Source organism: Amblyomma mixtum, chromosome 1 (assembly GCF_055824585.1).
Source record: "Amblyomma mixtum isolate Tamu chromosome 1, ASM5582458v1, whole genome shotgun sequence".
Taxonomy (NCBI): Eukaryota; Metazoa; Arthropoda; class Arachnida; order Ixodida; family Ixodidae; genus Amblyomma; species Amblyomma mixtum.
The window spans coordinates 203,606,520-203,629,431 of record NC_143012.1 but is presented as its reverse complement, the minus strand read 5'-3'; the positions used below and the strand labels follow the sequence as shown (position 1 = coordinate 203,629,431).

General features: G+C 50.1%; 1 protein-coding gene across 1 annotated transcript in view; it reads right to left on the bottom strand.

The window, feature by feature from the left end:
- Positions 1–22,467, bottom strand: part of LOC149370590 (endothelin-converting enzyme 1-like) — a 35,489-nt gene extending 13,022 nt beyond the window's left edge. Inside the window, exons 1-7 of the mRNA XM_089578088.1 lie at positions 22,192–22,467; positions 15,370–15,754; positions 13,076–13,283; positions 11,715–11,922; positions 10,932–10,941; positions 5,570–5,759; positions 4,803–5,066 (exon numbers count right to left, since the gene is read on the bottom strand). Coding sequence (XP_089434214.1) covers positions 4,803–5,066; positions 5,570–5,759; positions 10,932–10,941; positions 11,715–11,922; positions 13,076–13,283; positions 15,370–15,754; positions 22,192–22,467 — 1,541 coding nt within the window. The remainder of the gene's footprint in view (positions 1–4,802; positions 5,067–5,569; positions 5,760–10,931; positions 10,942–11,714; positions 11,923–13,075; positions 13,284–15,369; positions 15,755–22,191) is intronic.
- Between the last annotated feature and the right edge of the window lie 445 nt (positions 22,468–22,912).

The following is a 22,912-nucleotide window of genomic DNA, read 5'->3' as shown; positions in this document are numbered from 1 at the left end:
AGCGCGTGACGACCTATCCTGCCATTCATGTAATTTTGGCAGGCTGTTTGAGAGTCCGTGAGTATTGTTAGTGACCGCCCGGTTCCATAGCCCTCCGCCACCGCTAGAGCAACGGCTACTTCCTCGGACTTTGCAGCTGTGCAGCCTCGGAGAGACGCGCTGGTCAATTCGCGTAAAGACGAATCGACCATCGCCGCTACAGCGATTTTGGTATCTCCTCCTTTCCAAGACGCGTCTGCATACACGGTCGTGGCTTGAGGAGCGTATGTTTTCTCGATGAATTCGGCCCTCGCTTCTCTTTTGCCTCGATGGAGGTTGGGATCCATGTTTTTTGATATTGGCGCTACCTTGAGGGTCTTGCGAAGCTCGTCGGGGATCGTTGCCGTCCTCGACATTTCTTGCATCTGCTCGCGGTATCCGAGCCTCTGCAGGAGCACTCTCTCAGTCGTTGTTTCCAACAGCCTGAGTTTTTGCGACTCAAGCTGCGCCTCTCGTAGCTCCTCAAAGGTGTTATGTAATCCCAGGGCCATGAGTTTTTCTGTAGACGTGTTGCGTGGTAGTCGGAGCGCTGTCTTATACGCTTTGCGTAGCAGGGCATCCGCTTGTTGTATTTCATTTTTGTTGAGGCACTGGTAGGGTATGCTGTACGTGATTCGACTAACTACTAGGCTTCTGACTAGTTTTAGTGTGTCCTCTTCACTCATGCCACGTCGCCTGTTGGTGATGCGGGTGATCATGCGTGCGACTTGTGGCGTTGTTGCTTTCAGTAGGGTAAAAGTGTGAGTACTGCGCTGGTTGGATTGAACCCACATGCCCAAAATTCTTATCGTTGTCTATAGGTAGACGTTGAGTTTTAGGTCCTCGTTGGTTGGGACAGTACGGTTTTGCTTGCCTCTCCAGACTCTCAGCAGTTTCGATTTCTCGGTCGAGCATGCGAGTCCTCTTTCTGCGAGGTATTGCTCTACACAAGAGGCCGCTTCCTGTAGCCTTTCTTCCTTCTCTCCGAGGCAGCCCGTGTTTGTCCAGACTGTTATATCGTCAGCATACATTGCATGCCTGATGCCTTCGATGTTCTCTAGTTTTCGAGCTAGGCCTATCATAGCTATGTTGAAGAGTAGGGGGAGATAACTGCCCTTGCGGTGTTATCTTGTTTGGCGTGCGAATTTTGTCCGATTGAAGGTCTCCAATGCCGATGGGGCCAGTTCTATCGGACAGGAAGGCTTTGACGAAGGCATGGATTCTCTGTCCGCAATCCAGGTTGTCTAGGCCCATAAGGATCGCTTCGTGGCTGACGTTATCGAATGCCCCCTCGATGTCCAGGGCCATTATGACATTTTCTCCCGTCCGAGGTACGTTTCGCAGGACATCTTTTTGTATTTGTCGGGGAACGTCCTGCGTCGAGAGCTTCGCTCTGAAGCCGAACATGGTATGCGGTACAGAGTGGTTATCTTCCATGTAATGAAACTAACTACCTGTGTGATACGGTTTGAAGATCAATGTGCTGGGCTATTTGCACCTATGTGCTCTATCTTCCTTTCCTTACGCGACCGACAAGTACTTAAATTGATCACCGCGCAACGAACTTGATCATTACAGTCTTATGACTCTACCCCTGCTTCATCTTGTTTAAGCGCTGCTGCTTCATCGACGAGGGTACGTTGTAATTTTAAGGCGGAAGCCTTTAATGCCTCATCGTTGCAAGCAGGAGCTGTCGACAGAAATGTCACGCTTTTCAGTTGGTCGAAACGGTCGTGACGTCACAGTGCGCGAATTTCAAACGGGGCCAATTGTACTTTGGCTACTAACCATGCAACCAATTAAAGAGATCGTAGAGTGATGCTCCAAGTAAGTTTGACAGGGTTTAGTTAATTGCTTACTTTAGTCCAATTAACCTTTCTAGTCAGACCAGATAAATAAATAAAGCCGAGTAAGAAATTGGCCGAGCTTGGGAATCGAACCCCGGTCTCCGGAGTGTGAGTCGAGCACGCTACCACTCCGCCATGCCAGATCAATGGTTCGTAATGAACAAACGTGCGTCTTGTGAATACGGTGTCTTCGTTCACTCCCATCTTCCTCCCTTCCCGTTACGGCGAGGTTTAGGTGTCCACGTAGATATGAGAGACAGATACATTCCCTTTCCTCAAAAACCAATTTACCGACGAGCAAGGCGTATTTGTCCGCGTTTCAGATTGGTCCTAATTGTCGTGCCGTCACCACGCGCGAATTCGGACGGGTGTCCACCGAAATATGTGAGACAGTTACTGCGCAACTTCCTTTCCTCAAATACAATGTTCATTTTCTTCACTACGGCCCCTCTTCTTTCACTCACACTTCCTCCCTTCCTGGACCGTGCGGCTCAGGTGTCCACCGGGACGACAGAGAATTACAGCCCCATTTCCTTTCCTTAAAAAGCCTTGCGTTCAAAGGGCAACGCATCGCGCCGAACGGGTGGTGGCATTCCGTGGACTTCCTGGCAGCGCTACAACACGCTGTCGCGTTCCACTCCTAAAGGCGAAGCTTAAGCGTCATTAATTGGGAGGTAATTAATGAACCAACAAAATGTGAAGTGAACAATCGCGTAGCAGAATGCAGCAGTCAGGCTTTCGCCTTTCACCACTTTAGCCGCTAAAGTTCGTCGTAATTTTTGACAATTATAGTACGGACGAGAGTAATCTGCCACCCAATAATTTTTAAGTAACCAGTTCTAATGCTAAAGACCCTCTTTCACAGCCAGAATTTTCAGTAGGTACCTAAGGTACCATTTCCATAGTGCGGGTTTGTGTTTATTAAGGAGGCGGCGATTACATAACAGGGCATGGCGACCTGACAAATTTATCCCCGCTGCAGTGCTGTGCTCGTCGTGCAGAGTGCCAGTGTGCTCATTTATTCTACTTCACCTGCTACACGAGGTCTTTTCACTAGGATGGCGCGTGCAAGAAGTTTTGCTTGTGTGGATCTTTTATATCTTTTTCCCAAGCTAGGAGCCTAGTGCCAAAGCCTAGTGGTTGAACACCATAACAATGGGCACAGGAGGGTCCTGTCTGAAGATTGACGAACGGCACTTGTCATTCCATCAGTTCCAGCTGCGAGGCATTTATCGTTGTTTTCATTAGTCACTGTACAATGCATCATCTGCGCTGCAATAAAATATTTGCATGGCATCACTTAAGCTCTTCCTCAGAGGCTGTCAGACTGCAGCAGGATAAAGAAACGCTTTTATAGGAGAGGACTCCAACCAATACCTCCCTGAGTAAGTAAACTAAATTCCCGTAAGTTTTTCACTAAACCGTTGAATGGTGTTAAATTGAATCCCAGAGGTTCCCTTTAGAACGTTTTTTTGATAATAAAAAAAAATGCGAGGAGGCAACTAAAGTGTTGAGTGGCGAAAGCCGAGGACACTATGCCGTGACTACTTCCGATGGATGTGACCTCACATCATTCCCGAGGCTATATCGATACTTAAATTATACATCTCTCGGGAATATTAAGTGTTAATTACGGTTAATTACACATTTTTCCACCTGATTTGACACCAATGCGACGTTTTTCCGACCATTTTGTCACTATTTTCACTATGCCGTGACAACTTCTGGTGGCTGTGACGTCACATCGTTCCCGTGGCTATATGGACGTCAGCGCTATTTTGATTGCCTATAATTAATTAACTAATTAATCTACAGTCATCAAACTTGGCTTCTAGGTTCAGTTTTTCTTCTATCTAAAGCAACCATTGGTTTTCCTTTATCTTTTTTAGATCCCGAGTTCCACGCGTGTGACACGCTTTGTTAACGGACGACAGTATCAGCCATTAAAGGCTTCTGCCTAAAAGAAATGTCAAAACTCCCCGAAGGCACTCATAAATGTTCATACTGCGTCAATCCCCTGGAAAGAAGTAATGCATGTTCCCACTGCATCCGGCAAGAAGAACGTACATGTGGAACTGTCATTCTTCACAAGACAGTCAGATCAGCGGACTGCTCGTACCATTCCTGGCGCAGCGGTGCGCCACGGCCCTGCGATGGCAGGTGCTGCCACCTGTGGAGCCCGAGCCACCTCGAGCGACCAGTCATAATGCAGCTACCTGCCAGGGTGGGTTGCTTCTCTGGCAACTTTTCGTGGATTTTTCGCTGACGGTCAACGACGCCAATGCCAGCTTTTCTGCGACAGGAGCTCCTTAACGGTACATTTAAACCTGTTCCTCCGTGTTACAGGCGCCTGAAAAAGTAAACTGCAACTCGATAGCGATGGAAGAAGTGCTTCCTGCAGCGCCCTGTAGCGGCGGAAGTGCAAAGAGACAGCAACGTTCCGGTGGGCTCATCGTGCGGCTTTGATTCTCGTCTTATTGCCACCATATCAAGCCGCATTCCAATCTACGTTTGTCAAGGACACGTTTAATGCTTCATGCAAAGATCTATTGCTGGAACGCATCATGCCGAGACTTCGGCGCCTAGCGCCACTTAATGAGAAGTCAAGAGGACGACTATTTTCAGGGAGTGTGCTCGCGTGCCCGCCACGGTGTGCTATTGATAAATACTTGTATGAAGCCGTTAAAGCACAGAAGAGAAAGCACCCCACACGAACACTGATGGAAGCACCGCGTGGCGGCGACTAGGCAAGCTTAAAAAATGCACGACGAGTCCGCCGTGTTCTCGCTGCCTGCTTGCGCCTCCGCTGATAGATGGCGCTGCGGAAAGCTATTTGGCCACCGTCAGCATGCTCCATTTTACTTTTGAGGGCACCTCTATAGGACACGTAGAGATCGTACAGAGCATCGTAAGAGTTGCTCGTGAACTCACGTGTACCTGAGCAGCGCTTCGGTTGTGTTCCGTATATGTGCGAGCAGCTGGGCCGCCTGACGCATCCCGTCCGTTCCCAGCGACGCCTGCGCCCTCTCAGCGAAGAGCTGGCGGCGGAAGCGGCTCTCGGCGAGCGCGTAGCAGTCCATGGGCCGATTAGACTGCGCCAGGCTCATGCTGCCGTAAGAGGCGAGGCCCCCGTCCAGCGAGGCGAACACGGCGAAGTGCTGTGCGAACCACCAGCCCAGCGTGTAGAGCACGTCGTCGTTGCTGAGGGTTGGAAGAGGAAGGCAAGGGTTCGGTTTCGCCTCGATCGGTTCACAGTAGTGTCTACTATACGCCTGTGAATAAACGCTCGGTAGCTTATGTGAACGAGTCATGAATCCGACGCTAAACATGCATGTCCGAAGCATGAACTAAGGGTTTATGTTCATGCTTCGAGGCTTCATGCTACCACGCGAAATTTCTATTACAAAAAACTTTTTCATCATATGGAGACTTTGACCCCCTTGACAAAGCAAAGTATATTTGCGACGCCAAACACCAGCTGTTAATTTCTAACAGGTATTCACAAAACCTTAAGCATAGCATCAACGCCTTTTAAAATTCTAACCTCAAAACACTTGGGCATTATAAAACAAGCACCCGACAGGATACGTGCTGTACGGCGCCGGTGTCGTCCAATGCGTGTTTCGTGGTGAATACATTTATTGTGCTATTTGACTTAATTTCAGTGACTCCATTCACCCTCGGTTTAAGTTCATTATTCTCACCTGAAATTGCCAAATATCTGGTTCATGCTGAGGGCCAGATCAGCGTCGTCCACCAGCATGTTGTCGTTGGCCTGAATGCGGTGCGGGCTCAGAAACTCGTTCAAGTACGCGAGCCAGGTCTCCGTGCCGATGTTCGGCGTGATCTTTGTCGCCAGCGCGATGGGAACCTGAAGCACCGTCAGTGCGTCGTCTTGCTGGCCTTCACTGCGTCCAAAGGCGTACGAAAAAGTTGGGGAACAAGGGTTTCGCCAACCCAGCTGCCTTTTCGCCTAAGTCTTCACAACGCCAACAAAAAATTCATTTTTCAGCCACCCAAGATCTTAGTCAATGAGCACTTTTCAAGCCAGAATTTACTGTTTATATGAAACATGAGTAGATTGTAGCAGTTGCATGGAAATCTTAAGCACATTAGCTCACAGAAGTTTTCGAAGCATGGAAGCCGGGAAGAAACTTGCTGATCTAAGCGTTATCTCTTGGCCAACGAGCTCTTCACGGATGGCGTCAGTAACATTAACAAAAGACGTGTGCATCGTTATTAGCAGAAAAAAATGTCGGATAACTACCTACATGCCTACGATATCAGTGCACGTTAGAGAACCCCAGGTAGTTGACATTTCCGGAGCCCTCCCTTCGGCGTCCCTCATAGCCTGACTCGCTTTGGGACGTTAAACCCCCATAAACCAAACCGAAGATTTTAGGCATTGTACATGATTTATAGTGGTACAGCCCTCGTTTTCCTAAAAGCCTTTTACCGTATTGATCTATGCATTATAAAGAAATAAAGAGAAGCATTGCGGAATCGCGCTAGGCTCAGCCTTGACGCATTCCTCTTGCCACTTTGAAGACAGAGATTAGCAAGCCCAGGTCAAATTAATACTTTGGCCAATACTTCCGAGTTCTGTTCTAGTCAGCGCTGCTCAAACCCTCTCAAAACCAGGTGCAGAAAACTTAGCTAAATATGCAGGGATGTGGCCGATCATCTGGAAGGAATCTCGCCTACTTAGCTCTTGCATTCGAGAAAAGGACTGTGCGATGTCAGTGAACGTTAAAGAACCCGAGGTGGTCGAAATTTCCGGAGCCCTTCACTACGGCGGCGCTCATAGCCCGAGTTGCTTTGGGACGTTAAAACCCTTAAAACAAACCAATAATAAAAGGAATAATGAGAACTTGCTAATCAAAATCGGCAACTAGAGCAAAAGAGGACAACTGAACGCTTTTTTAAAGGGAAACTGAGGACAAACTAAGCAGACCTCTATATATCGTTTTCCACGTTTAAACCACAAAGAAACCACTCCCGCCGAAAACGGATCTGTTATAGCCTTCAGAAGATCATGAAACAAAATACAGGTGTCGCCACTACCGGCCGACTTCGGAAGTATCTGCGTGCGTCGACACCTATTTTTGTCACTGATCTCAGGGGCTAGGCTACACCTCCATTCACTTCAAAACGATGGCAACCAGTTCTTCTCGGTGTTGGCGTCACGTGTTTGACTCTAGTGGCGGGTAAATTTCTAAATTCAATTTCCTCGGCCATGAAAACATCGTTTGTTTCCGGAAAAAGGTCAAAATATCCTAAAGAGAACAACAATTTGATGTTGTCGCTCTCAATGTCCATTTAAGCATCAGCTGTTATGGTAGCAGCCCGGCTTCGAAGAAGGGCAGATAGGGAGCGTACTGCAGCCCACCGGGGTGGGATCGGTGGCATTGCCACGATAAGGTCATCTACCCCGATGATCTTCGCCATGCAGATGTTTGCTGCCCTCGTCACCGAGATCCTTTTCCTCGTCCTGCTGCCTACCCCTTCGGACGCCATTGCTCCCAGTGAGCCGGCTCGTTCGGAGCGTCCGGTGGCCCCTTCTGTCAACTGGGTGCAGTTTGGAAATGTTTACCAGCGCCGCAAACGGAGCAGCTGACCATCGACCTACCCTGGTCCGCCCCATTGACATCGACGGCAACCGGCGCGCCTGCTATAAAGCTGTGTCACCTGCGCACAGCGCCCTGTCGGCTCGGTGGCATTGCCGCGATAAGGTCGTCTAACCTGATGATCTTCGCCATGCAAGAACACCGACCAAGAAAAGAAAGTTGGGCTGGTTGGTGTGGATTTATTCGTAGCAGCGCAAAAAACGAGAACAAAAGCGAAAGAGGAACTTCGAATGAGGGACGCCGTAGCGGAAAGCTCCGGATAATTTTGGCCACCTCTCGTTCTCTAACTTTCACGGATATCGCACCGTAACCGGACCTCCAGTATTTCGCCGCCATCGAAATACGACCGCCTCAACCGGGATTGAACCCGCGCTTTTCGGGTCAGGCGCCGAGCGCAGAATCACGGAGCAACAGCAGCGGCTAATGTAAGAATGATAAGTAAATTATTTGTATTGCACTAAATAGGCTGAGATGGGAATCGAGTCCATGCTCCTTGGATCCCAAGGCAGACACGCTATGCTAGGCAACCGATGCACGTTCATTCGAGTTGGTTAAAGTTAGCCATTGGTGCACTGTTCGACAGTGTCCGTGTGTGATATGTGATGTACAGAGAGACATCAGGCCTCTGAAGGGAGCCGTTAACGCTATCGCGTTTTATCCTCAAGGCGGAGCTTAACTGTCTGGCAAATCGTTTTTTTTCTCCAATTTTGCGGGCCTCTGAATCTTGTTGGTTCATTGAAGCCAGTGTCGCAGCTTGCTAGAGAGGTTCTTGTTTGTATGAAAGCTGTTACTGACAGCTCTACGCTGTCGACAAGTCTTATAACACATCTTTCAGACTTTCATTGTTGAAACTTCTGGTCTCCTGCATTGCTTTCCCTTTGCATACATTCTCAATGCTATAGAGATGAACATCGATGGTGAGGGGGCACATGGGACTACTTTACTACCTTTGTGTAGCTAAATTATGGTATTGCCATGGTAACAACGAACAGCTGCATATCAGGGGAGGAATTGCAAGAGCATTGACATGTTAGCGATGTCCGTGAGTGGCCGACGCTTTCGGTTTGGTTTGGTTTTCTTTATGGGGGTTTAACGTCCCAAAGCGACTCAGGCTATGAGGGACGCCGTAGAGAAGGGCTCTTGAAATTTCAACTTTTTGGGGTTCTTTAACGTGCACTGACATCACACTGAAAGAACGCGAGCCTCTAGAATTTCAGTTCCATCGATATTCGGCCGCCGCGGCCAGAATCGAACCCGCGTCGTTTGGGTCAACAGCCGAGCACCGTAACCACTGAGCCATCGCTGCGGACGTTCTTACGTTGTATCCGACTATAGTCAAGTTTCAGGCTAGCTCATTACTGGTATTCGAACCGAGTGTCCGAGTGTTTCACTCTGATCTTTGTGGATTCAGGAGTTCTGGGATCAGCGTCCGGAGGCGCGTCTTCATTTCTCAGTGCGCAACCTGCATCGAGGTGGAACGCTGACCATGAAACACTAATGCTTACGCCTTCACAGCACGTAAGCAGTCTTAAGTGTCCCCTGAATTTTGTTCCTCTCAGCTTAGATGAGAAGTTCCACTTACAGCACGTCTTCAATGGTATTAGCGTATGTGTGCCAGCAAGGCTTCAGCTGATTTTAAAGACAGCGTTGTATGTTGTGGGGACGCCTTCGACCCCTGCGTTCACTTTCCCGCATTGCACCCCCTACTGTTGTTAGCTCCCCCGCAACGCACTCCCTTTAGTTGGGTTAACTAACAGGGGAGGGCGCTCGCGTCGCAGCGACACGAGCGCCACGGATGGCGTGTTTTGCCGCTCGCGCGCGAGGAAGACTGGCTCTCTTTTGCTCGGGACCGGGACGCGTGTGGACGTTCACGCGCAAAGCTCCGCTCTTTGCCGCGGGCGACCTCGTGCAGAAACATGTTCCCCTCAGCTTGTCCCGTCGGGCCTCGGAGTTTCCCTCTTGCTCTACCGTGGGCGAACGTTCGCTCGTAACCGTGCTGGTGAGTCGCATATCCTCGATTCCTCAGTGTATTTTGTTGCTAGCTGGCGTTATTGTTGTTATAGCAATAAATGCCTTGTGTGTGTCAGCCAGTGTGTCGTTCCTTCGTTCCCGTAGAGCAAGGCCCGCCGTGGTCGGCGTGCGCTCGGTAGCGTACGCGACCACGGGGTGGGGTCCGCGGGGTTTTGAACTTTGTCAGCCGCGCTTAAATGGGGAGAACGTGTTTATCTCCCCCAATTTTCAACCCCACATCTGGCAGCCCAACGTGCGGCCTGCTCTTGGAACATTGGACGACTGTCTGTTCGGTTCGAGGAACGCTCTTTGTCCGGACTTGACAACTGGTAGGCCTAGTGTGAATTTTGATCGCTAGGACCTGCGGCATGCTTTCTTGAGTGCGAGGTGTATTACGCTGCAGCCTGTCAGAACTTTTCGACATGCTCAGCATGTTTTTTTTTCGTCAAGTTTTTCGTTTCTTGGGAGTACCTTCAGCCCGAGAACCACTTGGTCCGCATCGAGGGAGCGCGAGGCCTAGCGCCCGCGGAGTTGCCGAGCCCGCAGCGAGTGAGTACGGAAGCCGCGAGGGTGGTCCGAGTTTTCTGTATACATTTCCTCGCTGTCTCTTTTTCGACTCTGGGAGTCGCGGCTCCGGGAGCCCGGTGGCCTGAGGCCACGGGTGCCGCTTCGAGCTCGCTGGTATTGCAGCTCGGCACCGGGCGTTCCGACACCGTCCGATACGGTGGGCGCCGATCACTCAGAAGCTGCTTCGTGCAGTGAGTGGGGTAGGACCATCCCACAAAGCTGATGTCTCCTCGCGGCTGCGCGCACGAAGCCCGTTTCGGGTCTTTCTTTTGTTGGGGTCGTCGACCGTCACTATGGTAGTGATGCCTAAGGCTTTTCATAGCTGCCTGCACCACGTCAAAAGTTACACGACCACCGGACCGTGGTGTTGAGAGGGGGCGCACTTTGCTGCCCACCTTTTTTGTAACCACGCATGAACCGAGCATTCTCGTTCAACTCAAGAAAGGGCTTTGTTCACTCGAACTTTGCGTTGCACAGCCGCCCGACACGTTTTGCTAGCGAGTTGAGCATTGAGCCACGAGGCCCTTGTGTACGCCGTTTCCCCTCGCGTGACCTACGTTAAAGGCATGCGGAGTGTGTTTTGGCAATCTTTCAGATCCAGTGGAGCCACTCCGGCTTGTTGTCCTGTGCACATCGTCTCGCTGCCGCCTGCTGCGACGGAGCGGCCTGTATCTTGTTCGCCGCATCCAGACGGTGACAGCAGCCACCTCCGGCTGCTGTCACCGTGGCGACTACTCCAGGATCCTGGCCTGCAGTGGTCAACCGGCCCTCCTCTTCGCGGGCCTGCGGACACGTAGTCCGTGGGCCATGCGAGTCGTCCCAGCGGAGACCTTCACGCCGCATTCGGAATACCGCGGAAGACTGCGTGCACGCTGTTGGCGTGACCTCCGCTGCAAGACCTGCCTCAAGTGCATGAAGACCAGGAGACTCCTCCATAGCATGTAACTTGCAGGCGCGGGGGTCTATTTAAGGTTGGGGGGATGTGGGGACGCCTTCGTCCCCTGCGTTCACTTTCCCGCATTGCACCCTCTATTGTGGTTAGCTCCCCCGCAACGCACTCCCTTTAGTTGGGTTAACTAACAGGGGAGGGCGCTCGCGTCGCAGCGACACCAGCGCCACGGATGGCGTGCTTTGCCGCTCGCGCGTGGGGGAAGACTGGCTCTCTTTTGCTCGGGACCGGGACGCGTGTGGATGCTCACGCGCAGAGCTCCGCTCTTCGCCGCGGGCGACCTCGTGCGGAAACATGTTCCCCTCAGCTTGTGCCGTCGGGCCTCGGAGCTTCCCTCTTGCCCTACCGTGGGCGAACGTTCACTCGTAACCGTGCTGGTGAGTCGGACATCCTCGATTCCTCAGTGTACTTTGTTGCTAGCTGGCGTTATTGTTGTTATAGCAATAAATGCCTTGTGTGTGTCAGCTAGTGTGTCGTTCCTTCGTTCCCGTAGAGCAAGGCCCGCCGTGGTCGGCGTGCGCTCGGTAGCGTACGCGACGACGGGGTGGGGTCCGCGCGGTTTTGAACTGTGTCAGCCGCGCTTAAACGGGGAGAACGTGTTTATCTCCCCCAATTTTCAACCCCACAATGTGTGCGAAGGCTTCAGCTGATTTTAAGGATAGCGTTCGGAGCAGTGTTCGCCTCATTATCAACCACGCACCTCGTGCCCTCCGCCCTGATGATACTGTCCATCTGGGCCTCCAGCTTCAACAGCTTTGGGATCCGAGCACGCGATGCTTCGGAGGCATGGAACACGTTGTGGAGGTCCTTCGCGTACTGCAGGAGGCTGTCCACGTCGGCGGATGCCTGCTGGCGCTTCTGCCACTTGTCCATCGTCTTCACGTCTGTGAAGTAGATGCTATACCTGCAATAACGCGCGCATGTTAAGATAAATAAATTAGATGTACCAAGACGGCTTATTCAAGCTGTTCTGATTGGAAGAGTTGTGCTTGGGAAATTCGTCGCGCGCTGAAACCCCCCTCACCCACGACGAAGGAAGTTATACCGCTAAGGCCGCTTTTCACCCGATATATCCACAGTATAATAAAACTGCGAGGAGCGGTAAAAGGTATAGCAATCCCGCCATTGCTATGTTTTATTTTAACGGTGAAAAACATGCGAACCAAAAGAGTACTCTATGTAGCGAGTTTTGCCAATGGCTAGGACGGCCACCGTGCACAAACGATAAGTTTCTTGTGTCGTTCCCTGTTCGGTGCACAAACATTAGACAAACAGAACAATCAACAGAAACAGGCCTGGTAGGGAACGCACTGATTACGCGGAACTTCTGTGCTGAGACCAAATCCTGCCCGCAAAAAAGGCTGCTGCTTGAAGCCAAGCATAGTCAGTCGACGCAGAGAAGCGCTATTCTTCCCCTAGGTTGGCTTCTTCCTGCGTACGCGCATGCTGAATGCCGATTATCCGGCAGTCACGCAAGTTTCGCCATGTGCGTGTTTAAAACCCTGGCATCACCTTGCCCCAACCACACACTGATGAAAGCACCGACCTGGTTTCGAACGGTCCGGTTTTGTCGCAAGAGTCTTAGTTGGCGTTAGTTTACTTCTTTATTGCTTGAGTGATTTGACGACACTGCGGAGCGAGGTAAGGCACGTGCGTGCCAGCACGTATCTGCCGAACTTATGCTCTGTTAAACAAATGTTGACAAGAGAGCAAAAGCAAGGAGCTCGCGTCGACAGTGCCGAGACGTCTTTAGTTGGCTCCCGAAAAGGCTAGCTGCGGAAGCAGTGTCCCCCCGATGCGTAGGTCTAGCCCACAGGGAGCACGTTGCAGGCCTTGTCGTGAACAAGCAAAAGACCGCACAGAAACAGCAGACATGACATCTGCATGCGCCATGCAGATGACGCTTCTGAACTGCCACGTTATCATGTGCCATCCCTGCCGTGATGAAAACAAGCGAGTGCAGGCAGACTGTACGTCTTTACTGTACCATGCACTCCCTTGGGCCTGGGCCAGCGGTTCGAGCGTGCACTAATGTCGAGCGTGCGACGGCGGCGTACCGGGTCTCGTTGGGCAGCTTGCGCAGGCTTATCTCGAACCAGAAGGGCACGCCCCAGTTGATGACCAGGTCGAGCACCACGTAGAGCGCGTGGCGGCCGGTCGAGCCGTACTCGGGCCACAGCAGGCCGCGGTCCAGCATGAAGGCTCTCAGGTCAGAGATGCCCTTCTGGATGGGCTCCATGCACGCCCGGTACAGCGCGTAAGCCGCTGCGAGGCCACGGCGGTGTTAAGTGACCATGCAGCTGGGCTGCCATTAGTTGCACTACCGAGACTGTACTCAATGACCGGTCGGGGATACACACTGAACAGCCCCGCTACACATTGATGCTTATTATATTGGCATGTGTTTACTTTAAATCGGGCATATTTGCACACATATAGGCCGCATGAAGTACAGAGAGTAATTTGCGTCTAAGAATTGAGCTGTTTTTTTTTTCTTTGTGCAGTAGACGGAGGTGTTGACCAGGCTGTTCGCTCACAACCGCATCTAATAGGGCCCTTTGATGAGGCGTAAGCTCCTTGCACAGCTTTAGAGTGTGATAGCGTCATTCAAAGGAAGCAAGCATGTAAGTTATCCCTTAACTCCCTGTGTCGGAATTAACGACATAGGGACTGCACGTCCTGCACCCATGTATACACAGGCGTTGCATATAAATATCATATGTCAACGTGTTCTCAGTAGCCGCCACTTTATGACGAAAATATGTCACCACTGAGAGTAGGTTGCCTTGAAGAAGCGAACGCGCGAAAGCGCTATTTCTAGCCATGATGCGACGAGTCTTCATGTCTTGATTTGTGAGATAAGGCATTTTTGGACAAAAACTTGTTTACTCTTCCAGGGCCCTTGAACACAGCTTTTTTTTTTTTTACAAAGCGCTCGAAACACTTATTTTTTCTTTAACAAGATCTTGATTTCTTGTCTGTAGCGACTTCTCGACATTGTGCATTTACACCACTTTACAACCATTTTCTTCCACTGCATTGTTCCTTTTCCGCCATACCACTCTTGCCTATAGAAACCCCGTTATCTATGACCGCTGCCGTTGCCTACAACGTATTTACTAACATAATGACTAATAGAATCCGAGAAACCCTAGACTTCAATCAATCAAAAGGAAGCCGAAGATGGCTTTCGTAAAGGCTACTCGACAATAGAATTCACACCATCAATCAGGTGATAGAGAATTGCGGAGAATATAACCAACACCTCTTACAGCTTTCATAGATTACGAGAAACCATTCGATGCAGTGGATATCTGGGCAGTCATGCAGGTATTACAAAAACACGGTACAGAAAAGATATATGCACATGGACTGGCAAGTATCTGCAGCGACTGTAAAGCCACCATAGTCATCCGCAGACAAAGTTATGAAATCCCTACAAGGAAGGTTGTCCGGTAAGGACATACAGTCTATTGAATACTATTCACCGGCAGGAGGTACTCAGAGATGTGTATTGAGAAGAACTGGGGATAAGTGGTAATTAAGAATACCTTCGCAAATTTAGTAATTTGCGATTCGCTGATGATACTGACTTGCTAAGTTACTCAGGGCACTAATTCCAAAGCATGGCCAACGTCGTAGAGAGGTAAATCAGAATGGTCGGTCTAAAAATAATTTCAATAAAACTCGTGTTCTCCACTTGTGTTAACTTTCTCGACCTGGTCTGTGTGTGCGCATTACCATTTGTTGAAAAATCAAAGTGATAGTAACTATTCTCGGAAGGTAATAGCAATTCACTCAGGCAGCTGAGCGTTTGAAAGTGGTAGAATACATCTACTTAGGGCAGGTAGTGACCGCAGATCCGGACCACGAGAGCCGTGCAAAAACTCTACATACAAATGCACCAACTACGAAAGAATAGAATTTAAATAGACCGAATCTAAATGTTGTGAGTCGACTCCAAACATGACAGAGGCCGTTGCAGTTTAGACATTGCACTGCATCGCTTCCTATAAATATTGCACACCAGAATGACGCACTACCTTGCCCAGCTATGTGGTTTCGGCTCAAAGATTACTTTCGCAAAGACTGCACTAGTACTGACTATTGTCACGCAGTGATGACGGCAGTACGGCCACCCAGGAAGACAGCGAAATACAAAGATTCGCGGCGCTGTTATTGGACTGTTCGTAGTTTGCCGCCTTCGATGGCGTCGCACTGTTTCGAGCAATTGCGACTCTTGTATCACCACTTTTTGGGTGATGCCGAGTTTTCGTCTCGAGGAGTTACCTGACTATCTCGAAATAATAGCACTGTCCACATTATGTTCCTCAAGGAACGCGAAGCTCACCTTCGGGCTTCCGCCTGGTCTCGAGGTAGGCGGCCCCGCGCTTCTGCCACTGGGCCACCATGTCCGTGACCGTGTCCATGGCCAGTCCGCTGCCCCATCGCAGGTGGCTGCACACGTGCGCCTCGATGTCGTCGCAGGGGTGCACGCTGTGGTTCAGTCGGCTGAGCACAGCGGCGGCCAGCAGGTTGCACGCCGCGCTGTTGCACGACGAGCTGTGCGCCAGCTCCCTCGGGCCGACTGTTCTGCGCATTGCGAGGTACGCCGGCAGCAGGAACAGCAGCAGCGCCACCCCCAGCGCAGAGGCCAGGGCTACGGCCTTCCAGTGGATGCTGCGACCTAGGCTGCGGTCCTTCTTCGGACTGCTACCGTGCGCCCCCTCGGTGGCCTGCGGAGGGTTCGGGTAAAATGATAGGCAGGTTGGTTCCGACACCCTATCGGACACATGAGGTATTGGAAAATGCGAAAAAGTATTTAAGACTCAAAATTTTGACCATGTGGACATAGCATGACAGTTTCTGCCCTTTCAACCCTCCAAGCAAGATATCTTGCTTTCTAGCCATGTTTTTTTATTTACACTGAGCACACGCTGCTCGCCCGATGCACATTTGGCGTGTGCACAGGCTCCCCGGGCCAACGACACATTGCGAGGTAAGGGCTTTCACTACTGCGAGAGCCACCTCACCATCACCGAACCACCACGGAGGAATGAAACGCTCAAAAGTCATGAATACATAGCGGAGGTAGGGGACTACTACAGCACAGGGAAATGAAACTGCGGCCGGCCTGACAGCCGAGCCGCGCAAGCGAGCGTGGCGGTTGTGCTCGGACTAGTAACCAGATGGGGCTACTTCTCCAACATGGCAGCGCCCATGAGAAAATGGTGCAGACTTGGTGAGAGCGGAGGAGTGCCAACCGGAGCGTGGTTACCACAGGAACCATCTGGAAGGTGCTTACCGTTGAACGAAGAGGTTTACCGTGGAAGGACGAGAATATGGAGAGAGCTCAGGAACGCTCAACCGGGTGTAGCTGCCAAGCAAACCACTTGGGCAGTGGTTACATTGAAACGAGAAAGAGGAGTGTTGCCATTGGAGGAAGAGGCTGATGAAGTTTACTGGTCACTGACCATGGGCAAAAACATAAATGACGTTTCGGGAGCGCTGCGGCTCTTTTGTTCACTCTTAGGCAACCGGCTGGATGCCGCCGGTTTTTGTAGCTCTTAGCAGTGCTTTTAAGAAATTTGGCATAGATAGGATGCAGAGTGCCATCGTTCATGTTTAGTGTGTCAGGCGTCTGGATGATAAGTGACTCTAGGTTTCGGCGGGCTGACGCAATCGTTTCCATTGTCATTATTTTTTGCTTCGTCCCAGTTAATCTCGTGACCAGTTTTCTTCGCATGCTCGGCGATTAGGTTCGTTGGTATTTTCGCGTTACGTACGTCGTTCTGCTGTTTTTTCATGTCGCCTCGTGGAGTCTTTCGTTTCTCCTGCGTACAGTGATAAGAAATCGGCGCTGGCAATTTTTTAAACGAGGCCATGAAACATGCCATTAGGGAGCTGATCCTTCGCGTTGAGAAGCTATCTTGCTCGTTGGGACATGCGCAATACTGACGCCGCGCTTGCGGAAAATACGCGCATGCACCTCGCTGATTCCTGGAATATACGGTACCGGGGCTTGTTTCGTTTTGTTGTGCCATCACTTCATCTTTCTCTGGAAGCAGGCTGCTTCGGAGGAGCCAATCTTCTTTCCGAGTTCCAGATGAACGAAAGCGGATAGCCGTTCCTTTCCAAGTCGTTTTCGATTATTTTCATCTCGTGGTTTAGAACGACATCTTCACAGCATACTTCCCTGGCATGATTGATTCCCTTCCATACTTCCCCGGACGGTTTTAAATAATAGTTTTATTGAAACAAATGATATTTTCCGCGATTTCTTCACAGAAGTTGCATAGCTTTTTTGTATAAGCTGTTTTTTTTTGTTCCCTTAGTTTGATGTTGACGTGTACTACCTTCGCCGCACGCTGCTGCGCTACTACTCCTCAAGCTGTTTTTTTAAAGCTTTTTACTTGCCCTCCTAGCAAAATTCCTTTTTTATTGCGGAAAAAAATTTAGTTTCAATTTCAGTTAGAGGTGCTACCACCAACCACTTGTGATTGACTAGGGTGCGCCAAATCTACGGTGCACTAAATAAAGATAGAGTGCACTAGGGTACACTGTAGCAGGTGTATCTCAAATTATCAAAGTAAGACCAGTCGGAATACGGGTAATCACAGTGTCGAGGAACGGAATGAACGGAAGCAGTCGTACACGTACCTCAGAAATATTGTTGGTCGCGGCTGGAAGGTGGCCAAAGCTTTGCTTTCGATGGCTTCCATCGCGATGTTAGCCGTTGTGACCGAGGTGGATGCCTCCATTGCTCTGTCAAAAGTCTGCTGGTGGAAGCTGCTGCTGTATGTAAAATAGGTGTTGCCGAGACAAAAATGCCAAAGTTGGCAAAGTGTCGCTGCGTCCAAGCTATCATTTTGGAGTCGTTGCTTCCACGCTTCAACTGCAAGATCAACAGGTACACTTGTAAACAGTGAGTAGGCATCGAAATAAACAATGTCGTCGTGTCCTCTTGGGTGTCTGATTTTACGTGGTTGATGAAATAGGATGAGTTCTTGTGGTTCGTGCCTGTCCTGCCAACGAGCGGAGCCAAAACGCTGTAAGGGTACTCTGACAGCGAGTACAAAGCATACTTTATGAAATCCACCATTGGGCGGAGACGAGTCCCTGGTTTGCGTACGTTTAGCAGTCCGCATATGGCAGGCGCTGAACCATTCATACACATCAGCTGATACTAAAGGCGGTTATGGACGGGGGAATGTCTCGTTTTGCAGCATGGCTTCCATTTTTTCTTTGTATGAAGACCAGTCAAGGATAATTATAACATTACCCTTGTCTACCGGTACGACAGCCATATCCTTGCTAGGCTGCAGGCTCCGGATTGCTGAGCATAGATCTTGGGTGAGAGTGGTTTGATGGCCTCTACTTCATGCAGGACTACACCTTGTTACGTTGCAAGACACTGCTGGTGTGTGGGCCCGCGAGCTCCGGAAACTGTTTGTGCCGCGAGCGTTCCGGCCTACACTCCGCGCCGCAGGGTGCCTGCCTCGTCGCGGACGCGGGGCTCATGTTCAGCCGAAGACGCACCCCCCCTCGAACTTGACATGTTTATGAGGGTCGCGGCTGTCCCCTCTCTTCTCGCATCGGAACTCGGGGTGGTCCGGATTCGACCCCCAAGGACGCTTCTTCCAAGAACCGCGGCTTGGTCACGTGACCACGGCGTTTGAAAACTCGACCGTCAGCGGACAAAGCGAGTCTTCCTCCAGCAGCGGCAGAGAGCCGCCGCTCGGGGAGCCAGTCTGCACTTTCAAAGGGCCTGGGGCCCTCTTTTCTTTTGGGTCAAATTCTTTTAATAAAGACCCAATTCCTAGCCTTCACCGAGTCCACAGCCCGTACCTCGCAACAACCTCTATTACCTTCGTTCGAACTTCGTCCAGGACGTCTCGTTCAAGAGGCTGCACTGCGCCTTCTACGGCTCATGCAACCATTCGTGGGTACGAAGAGGGTACGAGAAGAGCGCTGGAACACGGAAAAGAAGGGCGGCTGCCGCGGTAAGACACCAGGAGGGTAGCTGTCGTGGAAGGAGGGGGAAGAGTATGCCGTTAGCGGAGAACTGGCACGCTCCGTGTGCGGCAGCTGTGCGAAACGCGCCGCCCGAGTAGAGCCTCAGAGATGGTGGCACCACGCCTGGAGTGCTGGGCTGGGCAGGAGTCTTAGTAGAAAAATGACTGAGTGGGCAAAACAAAAAAGAGTGCTCCAAAGCTGTACTTTATGAACGTCGCTCTCAAATAATCTACCTCAGTATATAGAAAAATTAAGATACTTAGACAGCTGGCCGCTAATCTCAGGCTACATAGTTGTAACCTGTAGGAAATTAGAGGTTTTTTTTTCATTTCATGGCTCGGCCACGCATGCAACTGCACCACTTAATTTCTAGGCAAATAATTAAAGTTTTGGAAGGGCACCTGTGTCCTTCCCAAACCATAGTAAGTACCCTTTCGTACGCCTCATCGGTAATGGGTTGCATGCCGGTTCTAATGCCCTGGTTGAAAAAAAATGGAGCTTGGCTCATAATAAGTGCAACTTTCCTTGAATCAAAATGCCATGCACAAGTAAATCTACCTAACTTTTTTTACTAAAGAGTAGAAGAACAAACCTGCCCGAAAGCAAACAGTAGCTGCTATGATCCGTGTGGAGACCGTAAGGTCCTCCTACTTCTCAATAAATTCAAGAGGAATAGTCAGAAGGCCAGATTATTAAGTTCTTAGTTCCGCTTGCTTGCACAGTAGCAGATTTAATGGACCCGTATTGAGCCTAATCAAAAGATATGCAATCGTGCCAGGGAACCTAACGACCATTACAGAATAATGTTCTAAACATTCAAAAGTTATATCTGGAATGGTAACTGCAAATTTCTAACCGAACTGGTTCGTTTATAATGCTTGTCATTATGCTCGTGTATCGAACACTATTAAGCCACTTCACTTCATTGTCATTTTGGTAGGATCGCATCTGAAGTTGTTTCCGCTGCGTGTCACTAAAAATGTCAGCATGTCCTTTTTAAGAAGAGAAAACTACTGCAACCTGTTTATGAGGTGATGAAAAATAAAGATATTCTGATAAAGATATTGCAAGATTCCACCATGGTCGTCAGTACATATCTGTTGGAAAGAGTGGCGCATTATGCGGTTATGCGGTGTTACCCGCTACCAGAACAACACTATGGAATGCTAGCGATTTTTTTTCCAAAACTTTTTGCCAAACATTTAACATCACGTATTGTCATCTGAAAGATGACTCAAAGAAACGGAGCTTTACTAAATTTTCGAGGCGTAAAAGTTCCCGTGAATGAGACAAGACTGCAAAAGGAGGGCCGTTTTCTATAATCCTAATCGCCGATTTTCAACAACTTTTGCAGTCACCATCACTGTGCTAAGCATCCTACTTCATCGCCGTAGCGGATTCACTGCTGCTCTTTGGCAGCGTTTTTCTCATCTTTGCCTACGCTTTGTTATTCCTCCTTGCTCCGATATTTACCTTTCGTACCAGTTACACGTCCTGGAAGTGTACACGTTGGCAGTAAAAGGATGAATAGTGTTTGAAGGCTTATTACACAAAAAAAGAAGAGGAAGCGTGGGGTTCTACACAAAGATAGGAGGCGTGCGCTGACATGGGAGATCAGGACCTTCCTTTCTAGCGCTCCTTGAAAACCAACGCACGCCCTTCCGTGCGCTGCAGAAAGCGTTCTTGCTGTGAAATGACCGGCCGTTTCAGCGATGGTGGCGGCACCACACGGCCTATTTTTGAAGCAGCAAGCTGGCGAATCGTATTCGTGGCGCGAGCGAACGCAGCGCTTCGAAGTGTGATCATGGGCGCAAGAAATTCGAATATTCTTGCTACTCAATTTAGCACGAATTATCTGCGGTCTCAAAAGTAGCCGTATTGTTCCTGTCACTAAGACAAAAAAGTAGAAAAAGCGATCATAAAGTAGGTAGGAGCGGAAAGAAGCTTGTTTCAGCTATTTATAGTGTGTACTTACCTCAGCGATGTATCTTGACGCCTAACTGCTGGGCGAGTTGGTACAAGCGAAAAAAAAAACAGCGAAAAAGGATGCAGGACCAGAAGAAGTGCGTGACTGGCGACAGTCTGGGCGTGTCTTCTCATGGTCCTGCGTCCATTTTCGCTGATTTTTCTCACGTGTACGTTCTTGACGCCGCGCAGCACGTTGTCATGCTTTTCTGTAGAATGTACTGTTTAAAACGAACGCTCATGCGAAAGGTATGCTGGTGATGTCCTGGAACCGACGTTTCCGACAAAAAAATACTTTTTCCTTCAGTTTAGTGTGTGCTTGACAGCGGCGTTATCGTGTCGCAGTTCTGGCACGGCTGACTTGAAGCTGCAGTCCATTCACATCGCGAACAAAAACATCTGACCTGCTCGGCCCTACCACTGATCTGGAAATGTGATGTGAATGGCGGGAGTTCCGCAGTTTCTCGCCCGATATGCGCGAAGTGGTGAATAACAGCAAATGTTTCTTGAGGATAGCGTCACTCGATCACGGCGAGTTTCAAATCTTCAAGTCCAAGGCACATTACGATCGCTGATTCATATTGTCCAATAAGGCTCGAACAACTTTCTTAACCGCTGCTTCCCGGTATAAGATGTATTTTTTTCTTCTGTTCCCGGAAACATGACCGCTTTACCCTCCATCTAAACTTGCAGCAGCTGTGGTTGGTATAAAACCCAGCGCGCACCAATTATAATTAATTGCCTCACGGGAATACGTCAGAAAACGATAATAATATAAGCTTAGGTAAAATGCGTTTTCAACATTTTACTGTGCTTAGTATGGAGCATATGTCAACCTCGCAAAAATTTCTCTAGCACTTCCATGCTAGCGATTTAATGCACATCTCGGCAAACATTTGTTTAGAGCCTGCAGTTCTGCCAAACTGAGCCGTAAGCAGATTAGGACCTCTGACAGTGACTTATGCTGCTGACGCAGCCACTAAATCACCCCAGAATCCTACTAGGGCGTCAAGCAGCCGCAACGCTCCTCAAGGCGTACGCTTTAACAGCGGCGCTGTCAACGCCTCTTCCGCCATGCCGTACTGCAGCCGCGCCACCTATGGGAGCTGGAACGACCAACCGGTGGATGATGGTTGCTTTTATCGCGGTTACTGCCGGGGTAAACGACAGCTATTGTTTCCGGACGCCTCACCAGGTTGCGTAGTCGGCTTATGACTGCCTCGTCCAGGGCCGTTTGTCCCGACGACGCCTTGTGGCGGGTCAATTGGACGCTGCCCGCGGACCGCCGCCTGCTGCGGTCCGGAACCAGTAGTCCCTCCATGTCGCTTGCCGCGTTGCGTCTGCCTCCCACTCGGTCTTGCGCCTCCTTCGCCCCGTGGTGAGACCCAGCCGCGCTGTCTGCATGCGGCGGTGCCGGCGACTTGGCTTCGGCGAGTGGAACAGCCACGGAGCGACTCGAGGGCTGCATTCTGTTGCGCTTGCTCTTCTTCTTCTTCTGGTCTCCGCGGCGCGCGCGCACCGCGTGGCGTGATGGCGATGCGAATGCACTTCTCAGCGTGAACTGCGCTTCTTTTCTGAGAGTAAATACATTTAATTGCAAAAATATACTGTATTGAAGAGATGGCTATGTATTGACCTCTTCTTAGTTAAACTTTCATGCATGTTAAGAACAATTTTAACGCGCTAATTTAAAGAGCTCGTGTCACGGAAAATCCGGCGTCGTCGATGTCGTTGACCGTGAGCAAAAAATTAAAGAAAAATTCCAAGAGAGGCAACCTAGGAGGCAGGTGGGCATGGATCAACTAACCTTGTGGTGTCATCATGATAACCTGCCCACCGGATTATGAGCGAACTGCGCACCGTGGAACGTGGAAGTTAAATTAATGATCGGTCGCTCGGGAAGAGCAATCTGA